We start from the raw sequence: 21069 nt of genomic DNA, 5'->3' as shown, positions 1-21069 counted from the left end.
GGCCACTTGTGAAAATTGTAGGGCCAAATGAGGACAACACTGGAGATTCAAGGTATTTTTTGTGACTTTTGTGGAGAAGATCTAACCAATAATTTCTTAAAAGAAGAATAAAAAGGTTTGAGAACCCAAGAATTTATATCCTTAACTCTTCTTTGAGGCAGATGGTATGACATTTAGACGTTTGCTATTATTGTAATTTTATATATTATATAGTGCCTTCCTATTGCATTGTTGCTTCTGTGGTATTTACCAGGTCCCACCTTACCCTTGGGGAGCAATTGCTTCAGATGAATTTTTATAAAGAAAAGTCAGTAGGGAAGGACTTGTAAAACTATATAATCCTTGGTGCTTGTAAAGAGTTAGTTAGGAAATTCAGAATTTAGAGAGGGGTAGAAGGAGCTTATTGAGGAAATGATTACTATATATAAGCTAATTATCTACTTAATACAACTCTATTTTCAGAGGCTCCCCAAAACTATTTCTGTATGAAAAACCATCTTAGACATGTCAGTTGCATTTATTTAACAACAGGTCCTAAAACACAATATATGCCATTCATCCATGGGAGTTTAGATAGTATAAATGGATAGTGCATAATAACACTTGTATAAAAAGACAGGCATATGTCAAAGAATATAAGAAAGATGACCAACATAGACCAGAAATCATTGGCCAGATGACATATGACAGTATGACTGTGGTTCTCTGGGAATTGTTGCGGTATAAAAGTACATCTCATAAACTTCCATGAGTAGTCTTAGGTAAAATATACTGTTGACATATTATCTCAGAAGAGAAATACAGTGAAAATACATTTTAGAAGAAAAATCAGTATGGTTAAAAAAAACCCACGTTTTTTTTTAGCAAAAAGTATAAAGAAAATAACGTTTCACAGAACAATTTGACAAGTATTGAATTAAAAAAATATTCTATTAGACAACACTTGATTTGCTTAGCACTACTTGATGCAGTTATTAAATGTATTTGAAAGTAATAATGCTACATTGTATGAAAATATTTTATAATCCAAACATTTTGCCTTATTTACAGGTCCTTTTTCTAATAATAGTTATTAAAAAGATACCTGTTTGGGAGAATCTCATTTATATAGCAATGTGGTGCCTAAAATGTTGCCTCAATAGGCAGTGGTTTCTGTGATGCTGCATTAGGCTAGTGCAGGTAGGGTTTATATGGTTCTAATTTAAATATACATCTGGAAGCTCACAGCGTGGAGATGGAGCTGTGTCCTTGAGAAGAAGAAAGTGCCAGCAACTGGAATCATGACCATGCTTTTGGAGGTGGTGAGAGGGTGGGGATTACAAAGTTGGGGAAAACCTGAGTGGCCTGTTGTTATTTTAGGTGCGGGTTGAGCATCTTCTATAGTGATTCTTGCAGCTGCAGAGTGTTTACCCAGGTGCAGCCACAGTCCTTTGAGTACTGAGTACCCCACCAGAGCAAGGGATGGTGAGCTGCGAGTCCCAGCTCTTCCCTTCACAACCCCAGTGCAGGGACTCTTGTCATATATCTGTATCCTGCATCTAGCAGCCTCTGTTACTGTCACATCTAGGCATGTGTGAGGTTATGAATATGATTTGCCAGGGCAAAGAATGCATTGCGCTTGTATTTTAGCAAGGTATTATATAATTAAGTATTCTTTATGCTCACATGGTGAGGGCATTTATTTCTTTGAATGAACAAGTGGCACAGTATAAAGATAATACCTTGGAAGAGATTCAGGCATGATAAGCCCTGGGTCTGGAAAATATCATTAAAAAGTCATTTGTAACTGTGATTTGTGCCTTGTTGATTTGTGACTTGCAGAAGTAGAGTTAGATACCTAACTGTGGCCACAGCCCCAGTTTGTACTCTTTTTGGCATCAACACTACACATCTTAAGGGGTAGAGCAGTCACTTGAGGGGTTACTTGTCATTATATTAAACCAAAATACTTTGCTGTTAAGTGCTTGAGATCTAACTGAAAAGTAGGATTTTCCTGTATATAGTTGAATAGCGTCTGACTGAGAACTACTGCACTAGTGGTGAAAATCCCTAGTGGAAAGCATCTGCTCTTTTACCAAATCACAGACCCTATATTTAGCTTTAATGCAATGGTTCTTAACTGCAGATGTGTGAGAATTGCCTGGTGAGCCTTTTACAATTATAAAAAGCAGCTCTGTGCACTCTCTCTTAGGTAATCCCATTCATTCCCACTGCTTTAAATTCATATTTATAGTGGCCACTCAAGTTTATATATTTTCCTGATTTTCAGACTTTCATATCTACCTCATAACACCACTGAGCTATCTAGTAGTTCCAGAACAGAACCTTTGCCTCTCACTCTGCTCCTTCCCCAGCATTTATTTTCCTAAAATGCCACCTTATCATCCTGCCAGTTGCCTTAGCAAGAAAAAGGCCATTTTTCTTGCCCTCTCCTTTCCTAATTCATCAGTCCAGTCAAATGCTTTCACATTCCTCCACTTCCACCACCGTGGCCCAAGACACCAAGGTGTTTACCTGGCCAACTTCAGTAGCCTCTTACTCCACTTGCCCTACCATAACTCCAGAACAGCTAAATACACTTTTTATTTATTAGTCCCCAAACTGTTGAAAATGGAGATGTTGGTGTTTCTCTCTCTGAAAAATATTTTTAACCATAAAGTTTTTTCCTGCCACCTTTATTCTATAGCTTGTTAGAACAAAATATGCCCCTGGGGAAACAGCATATAAAGTGGCATGGTCTCAGCCTCCATTGCTCCAGTGCCATAGCTCCTCAGGCTTACAGCTCTCTACTTTGCATGGGGACTTGGGAAGCCTCCTCTGACAGAGACTCTTAAGTGTAAGGATACTTTCTAAGCTTTATATTGGTCCAACTCTTTGCCAGGTGTATTAATTTTCTATTTCTGTAATAAATCACAACAAACAGCGGTTTAAACTTTGTGAACTGGCTTCAGTAAGGGAAGCTTTTCACCTGTGGGTGAGGGATGCTGGAGCACGCTGTGACCCTATGTCTAGCCTAGCCTGCAGGGCACCCAGTGCAGGATGTGTTACTGTACGGGTTTCAGGGTTGGTGTGGGTTTTTTTTTACTCAGTCCACAGGCCTCCACAGCATTGACAACTGTGTGGTCCTTGGCAAATGTTGCAGAGTGTCTGCAGTGACTGCAAGGGTCCTCAGTGGCACCTCCAGGTCCAGTGGCTAGGGATGAAAGCCAGACAGCCCTGGTTGCTAGAACAGGTGGTGTGTATACATTCAGCTCTGGGGGTTAGCTGCTATGGCCCTCTGTAGAGGCAGGGTCTGGTTGCAAACATACATGTAAGTAGTGGGAGACAGGCTGGGGCCAACTGTGGGCGCACTGGTAGTTGCAGGGGCACTTGTTGATATGCACTACTGTGATTGCTCAGTCTCACATGGGCACACGGTAGTGGATACTAATGACGGGTTAGGCTGGGGGTGTGCAGGTGCACAGCTGGAGGGTCTAGCTGCAGGTGTGTGATAGTGACAAGACAGGGCTTCATCTGGGACCACAAGCAACTGTGGGACCTTAGCTATAGAAATGTTCTCCCATGGCTGCATAGTCTTCCTGAGCATACATAGAAAGTGGAGACTGATGACAGGGTTCAGGTTCATGGTATACAAGTAAGTGCACAGCTAGCCCCATGGCAGTGGGGGTTAGCTGTGGGACTTAAGACTGGAGTCACCCTGACTAGTTTGGCTCAGCGGATAGAGCGTTGGCCTGTGGACTCAAGGGTCCCAGGTTCGATTCCGGTCAAGGGCGTGTACCTTGGTTGCGGGCACATCCCCAGTGGGGAGTGTGCAGGAGGCAGCTGATCGTTGTTTTTCTCTCATCGATGTTTCTAACTCTCTATCCCTCTCCCTTCCTCTCTGTAAAAAAAATCAATAAAATATATTTAAAAAAATAATAAAAAGCCTGGAGTCTTGGATTTCTGCAGCCTCAGAGGCCTGGGCTGGCTGCTGGTGTGATTCCTTGTCTCCAGAGATGATGGGGAGGGAGGAGGGTGGAACATAGGTAGCTGGCATTAGCGAATGCCAATAAATGTGGGCTAAAACTGGTGAAATCTGCAGGGCTTTCACGGCAGCTGTGCTGGCTTTTGGGTTGGTCCTTCTTTGGTGGTGAAAGCAGGGTTTGTCCATAGAGCAGGTCACTGTGAACCTGTGTTGCTCTTTCTATATATGGCTGCTATTGGTAGCTCTTGCTTTTCTTCCTTGTTCTGAGCTGTCTATATGTCTCTGTGCAGTGAAGGCTGGGGAAGCTTGTCACTTACCCATTCTTCTTTCCCAGCAAAGGGGACTCTTTCTAGCTGGGGAGTTCCCTTTGGTGTTTAGCAGCACTGGCTTGGGGGATGGGATGATGCAGGCAAAATGAAGCTGTCTTCCTTCTTTTGTGTGTATGGTCATTCTCAGATTTTGTTGTTTAACTCTGTTGCTAAAGTTTTGTAAGAGATCTCCCAGGACTGTTTTTGTTCATGGATAGCTAATTGTTTTATCTTTGTGGGAGGACAGAAGCTGCCATTTTAGTGGTTATTCTCTTGGCTGGGGCTCTTACTGAGATTTCAGGATGGATTCTGGAATTTGCTATGATGACCAGCCTTGCATATGATTCTGATGGTTCTTGTTGTACTCTGCTCACCTCACCACTACATGGTGGACATGGCACATTCAGTGATAGAATCAAAGTCCAGAAAAGTCCTGATGTGGCTGACTCTAACAAAATTAGATTTGAAGAGGGTAAAAATGAAAGATGATGAAAGATGTTAGAAATTTGGAGTTTCAGATACATACCCACACAGACATTGTGGTAAGGTTTTATTTCTTTTGAATACTGCCATTGGCAGTTATATTAAATGTGTAATAACATTTCCTCTAAAGTTTTCTTAACTAGAAACTAGATTTTATTGAATGAAGATCTTATATCACTAGCATGGTATGAGGGATTCTAGCATCATCTACAGTTTCTTTTTCCAAAGTCTGTCTCTCCCTTGCATCAATTGTAGCCCATTGGTTACTGATGGTAGTGAATGTGGACTGACTGTACAGAATCCACAATCTTTTCCCAAGAAAAGGAGCCACATATTTTACCCTACTCATGAGGTCATGATTGTCACTTGTGGCCAAGAATGGATCAGTTTTTGTCATTTCTTAAACTGTCACCCTATTATTTAGGACTTTACTTTTTTGGGGTTTACAGTAAAGATTCTTTTTTTCCCTTTAAAAATTGTTATTTTTATCTTTATTTAAAATTTAAGTTTTTAATTTCTTGATTTTAGAGACAGGAAGAGAGAGAGAGAGAGACATCGCTTTTGTTATTCCACTTACTTATGCGTTCATTGGTTGCTTGTTCTTGTATGTGTCCTGACCAGAGATTGAATCTGTAACTTCGGCATATTGTAATGATGTGCTAACCAACCAAACTACCTGGCCAGGGCCAGTTAGTGTTATTTTTATTTGTGTTATTTTTGGTGTAGGTTTATGTGCCCCAAAAAGACATTTAATACTTCCATAGAAAAAAATGTCACTGTTTTTCTTTTTAACTTTCCCCCCTCAATAAATATAGGGGTGAGCAAAAGCAGGTTTACAGTAGTACATATGGAAAATATAATACTTACTAAATAATAATACAAGAATAAACTCTAATTCACTTACAACTGTAAGCGTGCTTTTGCTCATTCCAGTATTTTGCAATCCTATTTTGCACCAGTTATTGTGCTAGGCATTAGGGTACAATAATGAATGATTCCTGTTCCCAATATAGAGATTCATTTAGTGATGGACATGGGGAAGCAATACCTGAATAAAATAATAGAAATTCTGTGAAAGAAACAAAAAATAAGTTGACATAGAGTGTAACATGTGAGAGACTTATCTATTTTAGATAGGATGGCTGGGGAAGGTTACGCAGAGCAGACATTTGAGGGAGAGTTGAAGAACTTTATAGAGAACTAGAAGCCCGGTGCACAAAAATTTATGCACTCGGGGGGGGCAGGGTCCCTCAGCCTGGCCTGTGCCCTCTCGCAGTCTGGGACCCCTTGGGGGATGACCACTTGCTGGTTAGGCCTGCTCCCTGGGGGATTGGGCCTAAGCTAGCAGTCAGACATCCCTCTGGCAGCCCAGGAGCCCTTGGGGGATGTCCACTTGCCAGTGGGGAGCAGGCCTAAGCTGCAGTCAGACATCCTTAGCACTGCTGAGGAGGCGGGAGAGGCTCCCACCACCACCGCTGTACTGGCAGCCATCAGCCTGGCTTGTGGCTGAGCAGAGCTCCCCCTGTGGGAGCACACTGACCACCAGGGGACAGCTCCTGCATTGAGCATCTGCCCCCTGGTGGTCAGTGTGTGTCATAGGGACCAGTCATTCCCAGTCATTCTGCTGTTAGGGTCAATTTCCATATTACCTTTTTGTTATATAGGAGTGCCTGGCCAGCCTGGGTGAGAGGCTGATGGCTGTTTGCAGGCTGGCCATAGCCCCTTCAGTGTGGGGGTCCCCACTGGGGTGCCTGGCCATCCTGGGTGAGGGGCTGAGGGCCATTTTTAGGCTGGCCACAGTCCCTTCAGTGTGGGGGTCCCCACTGGGGTGCCTGGCCATCCTGGATGAGGGGCTGAGGGCCATTTTCAGGCTGGCTAAGTCCCCCAGCGGCGACCCTCACCCCATGAGGGTGTGGCCAGCCTGGGTGAATTAGCATCTTTGTCTTTTATTAGTGTAGATACCGTATGTACCAGGGTATTGAGATGAGGTGGGGAGGAGCTGAATTAGAATTATCTTTTTCACAGTGTGAAGCTAAGTTGGGGAAGACAAGAAAGCAAAGGATGGAATGATAGAAATGCAGGTCCTTATTGATTGTGGGGCAAGGTATTTTCAGTATATTGAGAAATGAACACTGGCATGTAGGAAAGATATTGAATCGTATTAGGGTATGGTTAAAAGATGTGGACATGAGAAATCAGTTAAGAGACTGTTTTACTAGGCTAGAAGAGAGTATCTGTGGCTTGGACCAGTGTGGTGGCATTTGAGAGGGAGGGAGGTTAATTGATTCAATAACTATTTTGGAGATAAGATAAAAACAGCATGTAGGATGTGTGAGCAGGGTTAGGAAGGGAGAATCAGGTATGCCACCAAGATTTTGGGAATGTATGACCAACAAGGTGGAGATTCTTACTGAAGACTTAAGGACTATAGAAAGCTTTTTTTGTGAAGATGTCTTTTGGACTTAAGTGTGAAACCCAAGTTGAGAAGTCAGTCATTTGGATACATGTGTCTCCCTCCCTCCCTCCCTCCCTCCCTCCCTCCCTCCCTCCCTCCCTCCCTCCCTTCCTTCCTTCCTTCCTTCCTTCCTTCCTTCCTTCCTTCCTTCCTTCCTTCCTTTTTCAGGGAAGAGGTTTCAGATCAAGATATAAATGTGGAAAACATCAGTACAAAAATATGGAATTTAAGTCATAGAGTGGATGAGATAATTTAAGATAGTATAGAGAAGGCAGAGAGCTCAAGGACTAACCTTAACTCCACAGTTTAGATACTGATGAGAGAGGGAGATTGATAAACAGTTGGCAGGAGGAAAACCAAGAGTATGTTGTGCTGGGAGCTAATGAAGAAACAGTTTATAGGAAGGAGGAGTGCCAGATGCTTCTTGTGATGATGAATAAGGTGAAGACTGTTTGCTCATCAGGCTTGGCAACATGGAAGTTTTTGGATACTTTTCAAGACTAGTTTTGGTGGAGTTGTGGGCAGGTACTGATTGGAATGGGCAAGTGAGTGAGTGGGAGTTTGTAAGGAAGGGGGATAATGAGTGTAGACTCTTGAGAACCCCAGTATGTCCATGAAGGGGATAGGGACATGGAAGGGAATATAGGCCTAAGAAAAGCACTGGAGTTTGACTTTTTTTTTTTTTTTTTTTAAGATAGGATAGGATGTTAAGTTGAACCATAAGAAATTGGTGACAGCCCTAACCGGTTTGGCTCAGTGGATAGAGCATCAGCCTGTGGACTCAAGGGTCCCAGGTTCAATTCTGGTCAAGGACATGTACCTTGGTTGCGGGCACATACCCAATAGGGAGTGTGCAGGAGGGAGCTGATCGATGTTTCTCTCTCATTGATGTTTCTAACTTTCTACCCCTCTCCCTTCCTCTCTGTAAAAAAAAAAAATCCAAAAAACCAATAAAATATATTTTTAAAAAAGAAATTGGTGACATATGACTACTTTTGACTTACGAGTATGTCAGTTTCGTATAGTTTGACCTAATAAAACATGTTATATTATTGAGAATGTCTTGCTTTTAGAAGGGGACTTTGATGAAGCAGTGTTGAGAGTTTAACCACAAAATACAGCCTTTGAGCAACCGAGAGAGATGGGGTTGTAGCTCACCAGCAGTGTTGGCCTTTGAAGTAGGGAGAGGAGAAGGCACATGTTTTTTTCATCGTAACAGGACGGAAGAAGAAGGTGCGCAGATTCAGCATGCCTCAGTGATCACAGTGATGCCAGCCCCAGCAACTCATGTCTTACCCAGGGGCAAATAATTACATAAGACTTTTTTCAGATAATTTATAGACACACATTGATTGATATTGTTCAGAGGGCTGAGTGGTTACTGATCCTATTTTGCCTTGTAGTAGGCTCTAAATTTTCTCTCTCAAAAGTCTTTGATATCAGTGATTTTTTTTTTTTTTGCTCAGTTTTTCTCTCACCAAAAGCAGAAAAAAATCAAATACCATGATCTCCTTCCCCATTCCTCAGCAGTGCAACACCATGGCCTCCCTAGAGAACTGATTAGCAAATCAAAAAATAAAGTGGTTTTCTCATAAGTAATTTTTTTTGTACTATAGGAACTTGTCTTTTTCAGTATCACCATTGGTACTCTTTGACTTGTCATCATATGAAACACTACCTATCATTTCTATTATTTTAATATAGACTATGAGCATGTCCTTTTAAGGTCATACTACTCTTCTCTGTCTTATACAGAATTTGCTTATGAAGTGTATGCATCTCAAAAATTTCAGCTATTTGGAGGGAGACTTTACTTCCCTGCATAATATAGTTTAAAAAATTATTTCCATTAAACCACTATGTTGACATATCTCTAGGCCACAGTTTTCTCCATGAACTTCATTCAGTACAGTATTCCAGGTATTAAACATTGATTGTATCTTTAAAGCAACAATGATACTGAAATCATCTTTAGTGCTTGCTGGATCCTTTTTCATGAAACATCCATCTCCTATAATGTTTGTTTGGAATAATACTCTCTTCCATGGGTTATGGGACCAGGAAGGAGCCCTCTTCTTTCTCAATGTGGGTTTGTTGAGCTATAGGCAGCTTTGCTGTGTGCATGGCTTCAGAATTACCTTTTTCTGAAAGTACAGGAAGATCTGGAGAAAGTCGGTGTTCATATATTCTTTTATACACTATTAAGTGTCTGATAAAACATGTGGCATCTTTCAAAGCTCTAGGATGGTGATATTTATTTATTTATTTATTTTTAGCCTTTCTAGCACAACTTTTAATTTTCATTGGAATCAATGTCTTTTTCCCTTTAACATTTTTAAGAATTTATTTTGAATTATAGTTGACATAATATTATATTAGTTTCAGGTATACAGCATAGTGATTTAACATTTATAAACCTTACAAAGTGATCACCACAAGTCTAGTAACCATCTGTCATCATACATACTAATAACAATATTATTGGGGTGATATTTTAGACTAAGCTAAGGCTTTATTTTATGGAGATGTGTAGCTTTACTACAGGCATAATAAGTCAATGTGTTCTAATTCTGCTTGCAATCAGAATAACTTGATTTACTGTTGTTACCTGCTGTGGTAGACATTGCAAGCATCACTGAAGTAGACTTTTTAGCATTGGAAATATTCAATAGAATTCATCAGGAGTGATTTCAAAAAGCTGTGGTGGTGTGATAAATGAGTGAAGAAAAGTTTTCCCCTTATTTCAGATAGCCTTTGTCTGTTTTAGAAAATAGGTACAGATTAGTCAGCTGTGTACCTGGCTCTCAAATATTTTTAGCTTCTTCTGAGTGAACTTTGGGTTATGCCAAGAGTCCTCTATGGCCTTTCTTCTGAGAAACGCTCAACCAACATCAATGTGTGCTTATAAAAAAGGGCTTGTAGTAAGTATATATAACACTACTCAACAGCTTTGCTGACCTGGAGTCTACATGATTCAACTAGTTTTTCTTTGAACCGTGAACTAGTGTTGTACTGATCATCAGGTTTCCTTTGCTTTGCCATTTCTAGTCATGAACTGATCTATATTCTCTGTCTTGCTTTTCACTAGGGGCTTATCTTTCAGGATGAGTTCTGTGCTAAAATGTCGCACTTCCTGCTTCTATATACGCTGATGAACAGGCTTCAGAGTTCTACCTTGTGGAGACATGCCACCCCACCTAGAGATGACAGATATCTTAAAGGACTGCAGTTTTGATGTGTGTGGGGCTATTTCTGTCTCTATTAAGTAGAGAGGTTTATGAGAGCATCTTTGAAGTCTGAGGAGGTACATGTCTTTCTTGTGCTCCTTGTTTCTCGTACATCAGGGCTTTGAGTATTCATCTCCAGTGTTATCTCTCCCACCTACCTCCCAAGGTAATTTGCTGCTGATTTGCTTCTAATTTTGGCTACTTTTTTTTCTTATTCTAAAATGTCTTCCCTTGTCCCTTCAGACTTATGTCAGTTTTCACAGTTTGCTAAAATGGCCTTCTTTTGGTAGACAGCAGTCTGTTGACTTCTCTCCCTTGTTGAGCTGACCAGTAACAAAAACAACTGTTCATAACAGACAAAAGATGAAGCCTAGCTGGTGTGGCTCAGTTGGTTGAGCATTATCCTATGTCCTGAGAGTTCGCCAGTTCTATTCCCTGCCAGGGCACATGCCTGGGTTATGGGCTCAGTTCCCAATAGGGGGTGTGCAGGGGGAAGGCAATTGATGTTTCTCTCTTTCCCTTCCCTTACTTTCTTTGTAAAATAAAAAACATTTTTTAAAGGAATATAAATGCTAATAACCAGTTTTTACCATCTCAAGTATGTATTATTTTTCAAAAGGGGATCATCATGTCATATATACTATTTTATTCATACATACTATTTTAAAACTGCCTTTTCTCCACTGTATCTCCTGAAAGTACCTTCTCATATATTTTTATTTAAAAAATTATATCCCTAACTTTTCAGTCCCTGAAAACTGTTCTGTGATATTAGATATTGACCAGTCCTTCATTTTTGGACATTTAGTGTTTTAGCTTCCTTTCTCTTTTCCCTTCCTCCTTTCTGTCTTTCTGTTACTTACTGGTGATATAATTTTTTGTTTCTGAGTATCTAGAGTTGTTTGTTCACTATCCATATAGTTATTTTATTAAGGTCTAATATGGACTTTTTGGGGAAAAGGGTAGGTTATTTCTAGTTACAATGTCCTTTTGTGTGTGTGTGTTTACATAGGGACTCATATCTTATGCATTCCTGCCTTCCCAGCATGTAGCATTATACCTGGCACAGTGGGTGTTCACTAAAAAATTATAGTTGCTTTCCAGAAATATGAAGGCCATTTGGAAAATTTATGACTATCTACTCTGTATTTGGAACCCTTGGAATAGGAGTGAGCAAGACAGAGATTGTCCTTGCTCTCATAAGCTAAGGTGTTATTCTATATAGCAAGGTTTATGTTATAGAGAGACAAGCCTCTATAATTAATGTGAGGATCAATTAAAAACCTACAGTCACACAATGTAGTATAACCGGTCTAAATGACTTAATAATGTGTGGTTACTTGGGGGGGGGGGGGGTGGGCAATTCATGTCAGTTTTTTTTCAAGCTTATGGCTAATTAACAGTTGACAAACTGATTTCTGTAGATCACAGTTCTTATTTAGGATTGTCCACTAGTGTTAACTGATTGAGATGAAATGATTGTTTTCAGGTTTAAAGGTCACTTTTTGACTTTTGGGAATAACTAGAATCTTTTACAGTTAAATTTAAAGTTTTATACCTGAGTATAATATGTTATTGTACTTAGTGATTTTAGAGACCAAAAGATATTTTAGGGCTGGGTGTGGGAGTAATAGGAAATATATCCCCCAATATTTTTTGTACATCTGTTGCTCTTTTTAAAATATGATTAAACAAAGATTGCAGCCATGGAGAAGATTTTCTGCTGTAAATTTGTATTTCAACCATTCAGCGATTAATGCTTTCTATGACCTCACTTACAAAAGTGGAAAGTAAAGCGTGAGTGGCTGCCCTCTTGAGCAGGCACATAATTTTAAAAAAAATATGGGTGTCTTAGAGCTATGTTAGAGTTTCATATAGCTGCCTCTTTTTTTATTGTAGGGCCAGCTCTCAATGTTGCAAGAAAAAATAGACCATTTGGAGCATTTGCTAGCTGAGAATAATGAGATCATCTCAAATATTAGAGATTCGGTCATCAATTTAAGCGAGTCTGTGGAGGATGGGCCAAAAAGTTCACAAGGCAATTTCAGCCAACGTGCTGGCTCACCTTTTCTGCCATCGAAAAAATTGTCCCTCACAGTTGACCCTGAAGACTGTCTATTTGCTTCACAAAGCAGAAGTCAGAATGCAGATGTGCAGGTAATGTATGCATTAGTTAATAATCACTGGGTTTTGTTTTTTTAGATTTGATCTGGTATCTGTTCTTACTTAGTAAGTTACTTAAATTCTCTGGATTCTAGTTTCTGTGATTTGATTAATTACAAGATCATTAATATTCTTTTTTAGTGATAAAATTCCATAATTCTGTGTTTCTAATTTTTTATTTTATTTTATACTTTGTGAATATGGCCATTTTGTATACTTCTTCAGTCTTGTTTTTTTGTAACAGTTGGAGATCTTTAGAGTTTAAATTTGGCCAAAGAAATTTTCTTACCTTCTTTTGGAGAGTACAAGAAGAGCCCTCCTCTTACTATGTCACTGTTATACATTATAGGTTTCGCATAGTGTAGGGTTAGATTCTTTTTGCTGAATATGCCTTTATGAGAAGGAAGAGAAATATTCTAGAGTTGTACTGTCCATTATGGCAGCCACATGTGGCTACTGAATTTGAAATGTGGCTAGTTTGAATTGAAACGTGCTTGAAATATAATTTACACACAAAGTGTTGAAGATTTAGTATGAAAAAAAATAATCTATAAAGTATTTTGTTCATTTTTATATTGATTACATATTGAGATAGTAGTATTTTGAATATATTGGCCTAAAATAAAATATGTCATCAAAATTAATTTTGCCTATCCCATTTTACTACAAAATTTAAAATTACATATTTGGCTTGCATTATTCTCTTTGATCACATTGTTCTAGAGCAGGGGTGGGCAAACTTTTTGACTTGAGGGCCACAATGGGTTCTTAAACTGGACCAGAGGGCTGGAACAAAAGCATGGATGGAGTGTTTGTGTGAACTAATATAAAGTCAAAGTAAACATCATTACATAAAAGGGTACGGTCTTTTTTTTTTTTTAGTTTTATTCTTTTCAAACAGGCCGGATTCGGCCTGCGGGCTGTAGTTTGCCCACGGCTGTTCTAGAGGATAGTGGAGTTGAAGACTAGGAAAGAAAGAACGTTTGCCTTTCTTAAACTTCGGGTGTGACACTCATATTTTTTAGTTCTGCAAAATAGCAGAGAGCTAAAGACTTAACCTTATACCTTAGACCAGAAATTGGAACTTGGTGATAGGACCCTATGGGGTGAATATTTTAAACTTGGATAAAATGAGTTGGCTGTGTCCTGGCTTCTAAGTAGGAATTTTTATTAACTCCTGGGGACAGAGAACATGGTATGACCTTGAGGACATGGCTCACAGGCCAAGCTGAAAACTGGGAACAGTGGAGCTGGCCAGGTCTTATGCCTGCAACCTCATCAGCTAGTGTGTGGCCAGGTTCAGATAGGATTAGGATCCTATCCTGTGATTTGAAGGGATATCTATTTTTGTGAGGCTTGGCTTTGTTCAGGTTTTAACTCACTCCTTTTAAAGAGGAACAAAAAAACTTTTTTTGGTAGGGGTGGGTCTAAATTTGGGATGGACAGAAAGAAGGTAGGAGCAACCATGGAATGCAAGCAGAGGGAGGCAGCAGGACTGGGAGTTCTGCAGACTAAAGAAAGAACTGGGAGAAATAGCAGAGACTGCTAACACATCCTCCCTTGGCCAGCTGGTTCCCAAAGATTTGTTGACTTATCCTTAGAGCATTGTATTTTACTTTATTAAAGTCATAAATTCTGAAGTGAGAAATATACTATTGCCTTAAAATACTTTGTATTCACTTTTATGTAGTTTGCTTGATATCTTTAAAAAGTTTTCTAACTCATTTATGTATTAACTAGTGGCCCGGTGCACGAATTCATGCACATTGAAAGGAAATTAATTAGAAGAAATATTTTAATATTGCTATTCGCCCTTTCTCTATAATAGAAGTGTCAACCAAATTCGCGATTGATAATGACAGATCAAAACACACATGTGCAATTGGCACCAGCGAGAGCTTTATATATGTCCTAATATATTTATTTATATGTATTTATATATATATCCAAAATATCAGACATGTTGGTCAGAGGTAAGGCAAGGGTGAAATTTTACCAAAGGGTGTTTCTGTTGTCATATTTAATATTATAGAGAGTATGGAGAATAAAAATTTTTAGGGTTTTTATTTTGAGGGAGAGGGCAATATTTTTTCCCTTGTGTTCAAAATATATTATTATGTAGAAGGAATACTGCTTTGGAAACTTAGAAAGCGTTTGAACACTTAAAAGCTAAATCTCAATTTAAAAGTATTCTTCCATTTTTAACCTAGTCAATCTTGTTGTAGTTTTATTTTTAGAATAAAAAAGGTAAACATAACATATGCTAAATGAAAGAATATAAATAGATGCATTTTCATTAAGATACAGATTTTAAAATATAAGAGATTGAGTATAAAATAATGACCACTTGAAGTAAAAGTAATTTTCAGTAAATTGTTTTTTAATCTGGTCATTATTAATTTTTTTGGTTTGCTGTTTAGTTACTACCTATTCCTATTAAATTGTATTGGAAATAAAGCAGGGGAAGAGGAATTGAATGAAATTATTTTTTTATTAGAAGCAGATGGGGAAGGGGGTTACTGATCAGGATAGTTATGTAATCCAGGTAGCATTTTAAGCCTTTGAATGGTGATTAAATGTTTTCTGCCTTGAACCCTTCATGTCTACAGAAATAGCTTTATCTTGTAAAATATATACTTAAAGTACAACAATAAGTAGTTTTGAACAAATATTTTTCAGCATTAAGTTTAAATTAATAATGGTTATACATAATTAAATCTTTTATTTGTCTTTTATATTTTTAGATGTTGGATGTTTACAGTTTAATTCCTTTTGACAATCCAGATGGTGGAGTTTGGAAACAAGGATTTGACATTACCTATAAACTTAATGACTGGGACACTAAGCCCCTTCAAGTCTTTGTGGTGCCTCATTCCCATAATGATCCAGGTAAAATTTGCACTTCAAAAAAACTGGAGGTTATTAAACCCACTGTAGGCACAGACTAGTTTAATGAGAATCTGGTGGCACCCACTTCTCAAATTTTTGAGAAATGTTCCCTGACTTTAAACAGTATTATATTCCTTTTATATGTCATTGTATTTTTGAGTTCTTACTTGATTAATTTATGTACCATTTAAAGATAAAAGTCGTGCAGTATGAAGTAGTAATAACACAAAGAAGGTTTTAGCCCTGGAGGACAAAAGTTGCACACATTTAAGGCACTGATCATTCATTTTAGTTACTTAGTGTAACATACTACATGGGAGAATTATTTTGTGCCCATAAATTCTACATTTAAAAAGTCAGAATGCACATGGGAAAGCTTGAGTCTTTAAAATGGAGAAGTAGTACAAAATGATTAAGAGACAGACATGGGTGAGTCCCAACCTCATCATGTCCAAAGTGTTAGATCTTCAGGTAAATTACTTAATCTAAGAGTAAGTTTTTTTGCAGGTAGAATCAGGATAAAGTACTTCATAGGAAGTCTAAAGGCATGGTACACAGCCCAAAATTAACTGCTATCATTATCATTGTTGTAATTGTTGTTCCATATGATGACTTTTGTTTTTTATTGGGGCCAGATATTTTTTTCCCCAAGGTAAGTGGAAATCCTAAAATTATAATGGGAAATATGATTTTGTGTGTATACTTGTTAGTGTGAATACAGAGGCACAGAGTAAATGCCCAATGAATGTATTTGTAGAATTTTTTTTTTTTTGGAATGTACTTCCAAAGACTTCTTTTTTGGAAGGACTTATTGATACTTCTGCACTGAGTTACCAGATTATTATGACCACCTGACATTTGTAGGCAAATTAGCTATAATTTTGCGCTGAAGTTGCTAGAGGGCCAGACCATTATAAATAGGGAAGCCGGTTGTTTACCACGATAGTGGAAGTGATTTTTTTTCCTGAAGATATGGGTAAATAACGCGATTTAACAGCCTTTGAATGTGGGATATATTTGAACATGAGTGGCCAGATTATTATGACCACCTGACGTATGTAGGCAAATTAGCCGTACACTGCATTGTATGGGATATGGAAGCCGAAGGCCTGTTCGAACATGTTTGCTGTCTGCAGTTACCAAGATAAAACATCTCCAATTCGCACAGGAACACAAGGATTGGACAGTCGAGCATCGGAAAAAAGTCATGTGGTCCGATGAATCACGTTTCCAGTTGCATCATGCAGATGGCAGAGTGAGAGTTTGGCGGAAATAGCATGAAAGCATGCACCCCACATGCATGAGTGATCATTTCTTAAGGTCTGCAGGAGCTATGGGGTCTTTTCTGGTGTTTTTTTTGTCTGGTCTCATGAGCAGGTTGCCAGGAGGTTGTTCCAACTCAGGGCTGAGGAACTAAAACATAACTTAGGTCAAGATGTTGTCTTTAGTCTGCCAGAGATCCAGACCATGTGACTATTAGTCAGGTCCAGGCTTCTGTTGCCTCAGAGGTTGCTGATTATTGGGGAGGAAAGGCTATGTCTGGGAGGTGGCAAGAGAGAGATAGAAGGAGAGGGAGAGAATTTCTGGAGCTAAGTTTTAAAACTCAATTTAATAAAAGTCATAAGGACCCTTGGCTGTTTTTTTTATTTGTTTGTTTGTTTTCTATATTAGACACACTCAGCGAGGTGAGGTGTTTAAACTTCACATATGGGATCTGCGACTGCCTGTAGACTATAGATATTTTTTTCTATAAACCTCATTCACTCTGAAATATTCTCTTGGTGAGTCAAATAGCAACAGAGACACTTGTAGTAAATGGATTGTTCTCTCATCTATTCTCTGTCGATTATGTGTAGTTTAATTCTTGCCACTTAATTGAGTGTGTGACATGATTCCATTGTCTATTTTCTGTAGGGTGTTTTTTTGTTTGTTTGTTTGTTTTAAATATATTTTATTGATTTATTACAGAGAGGAAGGGAGAGAGATAGAGAGTTAGAAACATCGATGGGAGAGAAACATCGATCAGCCGCCTCCTGCACATCTCCTACTGGGGATGTGCCCGCAACCCAGGTACATGTCCTTGACCGGAATTGAACCTGGGACCCCTCAGCCCGCAGGCCGACGGCGCTCTATCCATTGAGCCAAACCGGTTTTGGCCCCTTTTTTTTTTATTTTTTAAAGACCCTTATTATCCTTTCCCCCTTTCTACTATCTTCAATTTCCATAAATCTCATTCTTGTTATCTACAACATGGGCACTTAACTATAATAATAAAATTAGCAGTTTACTAGGCACTATGCCAAATGTTTTATAAACAGCTGATGCCCCCAATAACCCTGGAAGGTTGGTGCCACTATTCATGATGAGGGGTTACCAACCTGCCAAGCTTACGTAGGTAGCGGCAACAGAATATTTTCCTGATAGCTTATCTGGATCTCCCATGTGAGTATACTAGAATGGCAGAATACTAGTATGTGTTTTCTATTATAGTCTATTCTCATTGCCAGCCTACACTCGGCATATCATAATTGCTATGTATATGTGAGGCCTTTTCTGATCTACCTCCATGCCCCTGAACAGCTTTCTCACATTGTACACACACACACAGTTTCCACATAGGCACACGTAAATATTTATAGCATTTTTTTCTGGGTCTCCTCACTAGAATGTAAGTTCAATGAGGACTCAGACTTTGTCTTATTAACCACTGGGTGGCTGATGCCTAGAACAGTAACCAGCACACAGTACAGCTCATTTAGTTAAATAAGATAATGAATTAAGGAATCTGACTCTGCAGATTCGGATGAAATATTTAACCTTTGCTCACGATTTTAACTCCCTTCTTCACATTGTCTACTTATTTCTATTTAAAAAATATCTTATTTAGAATAAACGTTGTAATTTTAAATACTAGAAACAGATTATATCAACTTCATCAAGGGCAGGGATTCCTCTGCCTTCTAGACTTTGTTTAATTTGCACTGTAATTAGTATGTTGTTTTGTGAGAAAACATCCTTAATAACTGTTTCTGACTGCAATAAAAGGTATCCTCGTAATCACAATTGAATCTTTTTGTCTTAGTAAATGATGTTAATGACTCTTACCCTCAGGCCCTTCTCTACCTGAGGGAAAAATAATAGTGAGAAACAGACCTTGAAATCTATATAATGTTATTAATCAATGTCACCCAAAAAAAATTTAGAATAAGACAGGGAGGGTGAGGGCATGTGCTGGGGGTTGGGGGTGGGTGGGGAGAGGTCAAGGGGGGGGGGGGAAGGAGACTTAAGTAAGATTTTAAACAATAAAGAATTTAAATTTAAAAAATAAATTTAATTTAAAAAATTTTAGAATAAAATACCTGTATAACAAAAACAAAAACAGTAAAGTGATTTTTGCTACCAAGCAAAATTCTAGAGGAAAGAACTGCTTACTTTTCTTAATAATTTTCACCGCTTCTTAACAAATGTAGAATTTAGATAAACTAAATTATGAATCATTCAGATCATGAAAAACCACTTTTTTCTGTGGAGGACAGAAGATAAGTGTACTTGCATCACAAGTCAAATGTGACTGTGTAATGGGGAGGACTTTGGGAAATACTCCTAAATGGAAGTGCAATTAGGCAGCTTACTTCCTAAATGAGATTTATAGAGATTTATTTTTATTTTTTGCAGCAACAGTTTAAAACAAACTAGCTCAGTAATTTGTTTCATCAGTGAAGTTTTATCTGTTGAGGATAGAAATTTGAAATAAGTATTTTAAAGATTCATGTATTTAGTTCCCCAACTTAAATAATTATGTTGCTCTGTTTTTTATATATGTAGATATTTTTCTATTTGGTCCACCTTGGTAATACCTCACAAGAAAGATAAATTTCAGTTATGTTTGTATTTTAATTCAATTTCTAATTATGTCTTCTTTCTGTCCATAAGGACATGTAACAATTGTCATACAATATTTTGTGTGGTTTACATTAGTTCAAAGAAAATTGGAAACAAATTGTTAAGTAAATGCTGATAACTTTTCACTGTTGCACTTTTGACAGTTTTGAATCATGGACCATGAAATTAAATGTTAGTTGATTGATACATGTTCATGTTGTATTTAATAAGCTGATTAAAACACAATTATAGCACCTTTGTATCTATAATCTTAATTCTTTGCTTTCTACTAGTTAAATTGCTGAAATATTTAGGCAATTTTTCTTCAGAGAAATCATAGTGTGTAGAGAGAAGATAAGGTATACTACTAAATGGAAAGTTGGACAGCATTTTGTTAAGCAATTTGTGAAAATGAACATCGGAAAATAATTCCTCATGTGGAATGACTCCAAAATAGAAGGAAGGTCTAGGTTCAGGAGTCATACCTCAACATAATTTTCTTTTGTGCATTTGTAGAATTTTAAAAAATATACATTTTTATTGATTTCAAAGAGAGGAAGAGGAAGGGAGAGAGAGATAGAAACACCTCTGATGAGAGAGAATCATGGATTGGCTGCCTCCTGCATGGCTTCTACTGGGGATCAAGCCTGCAACTCAGGAATCCAACCATAACCTCCTGGTTCATGTATTGATGTTCAACCACTGAGCCACATCGGCCAGGCCATTTGCAGAATTTTTTTTAAATATATTTTTTATTGATTAAGATATTACATATGTGTCCTTATCCCCACGTTACCCCCTACCCTCCTCCCCCCCCCCCACTCATGCCCTCACCCCCCCCGTTGTCCGTGTCCATTGGTTAGGCCTATATGCTTGCATATAAGTCCTTTGGTTGATCTTTCCCCCTTACCCCCACCCTCCCCTACCTTCCCTCCAGGGCCCGACAGTCCAATCAATGCCTCTCCGTCTCTGGATCAGTCCTTGTTCATCAGTTTCTGTTGTTCACTACATTCCACAAATGAGTGAGATCATGTGGTATTTATCCGCTCTCCAGTTCCATCCATGCTGTGGCAAATGGTAAGAGTTCCTTTTTCTTCTTCCTCTTCTTAAAGAATACCTTTCAGCATTTCATATAATGCTGGTTTGGTGGTGATGAACTCCTTTAGCTTTTTCTTATCTGTGAAGCTCTTTATCTGACCTTCCATTATGAATGATAGCTTTGCTGGATAAAGTAATCTTGGTTGCAGGTTCTTGCTATTCATCTCTTTGAATATTTCTTGCCACTCTCTTCTGGCCTGCATGGTTTCTGTTGAGAAATCAGCTGACAGTCGTATGGGTACTCCCTTGTAGGTAACTGACTGTCTTTCTCTTGCTGCTTTTAAGATTCTCTCTTTGTCTTTTGCTCTTGGCATTTTAATGATGATGTGTCTTGGTGTGGTCCTCTTTGGGTTCCTTTTGTTTGGGGTTCTCTGCACTTCCTGGACTTGTAAGTCTATTTCTTTGACCAGGTAAGGGAAGTTTTCTCTCATTATTTCTTCAAATAGGTTTTCAATATCTTGCCCTCTCTCTTCTTCTGGTACCCCTATAATTCGGATGTTGGTACGCTTGAAGTTGTCCCAGAGGCTCTGTACACTGTCTTCATATTTTTGGATTCTTTTTTCTTTTTCCTTTTTCGGTTGGGTATTTTTTGTTTCTTCG

The 21069-nt window shown here is 38.5% G+C and overlaps 1 protein-coding gene across 4 annotated transcripts in view; it reads left to right on the top strand.

The window, feature by feature from the left end:
* MAN2A1 (mannosidase alpha class 2A member 1) overlaps positions 1–21069 on the top strand; it is a 159711-nt gene that overhangs the window by 11302 nt on the left and 127340 nt on the right. For all 4 annotated transcript variants that reach the window (XM_059693936.1, XM_059693935.1, XM_059693933.1 and 1 more), the window contains exons 2-3: positions 12337–12594; positions 15345–15489. In XM_059693936.1, the coding sequence (XP_059549919.1) occupies positions 12337–12594; positions 15345–15489 (403 nt within the window). The remainder of the gene's footprint in view (positions 1–12336; positions 12595–15344; positions 15490–21069) is intronic.

This window comes from Myotis daubentonii, chromosome 4 (assembly GCF_963259705.1).
Source record: "Myotis daubentonii chromosome 4, mMyoDau2.1, whole genome shotgun sequence".
NCBI lineage: Eukaryota > Metazoa > Chordata > Mammalia > Chiroptera > Vespertilionidae > Myotis > Myotis daubentonii.
The sequence above is the reverse complement of the archived record's forward strand: the minus strand, read 5'-3'. Positions and strand labels throughout refer to the sequence as shown.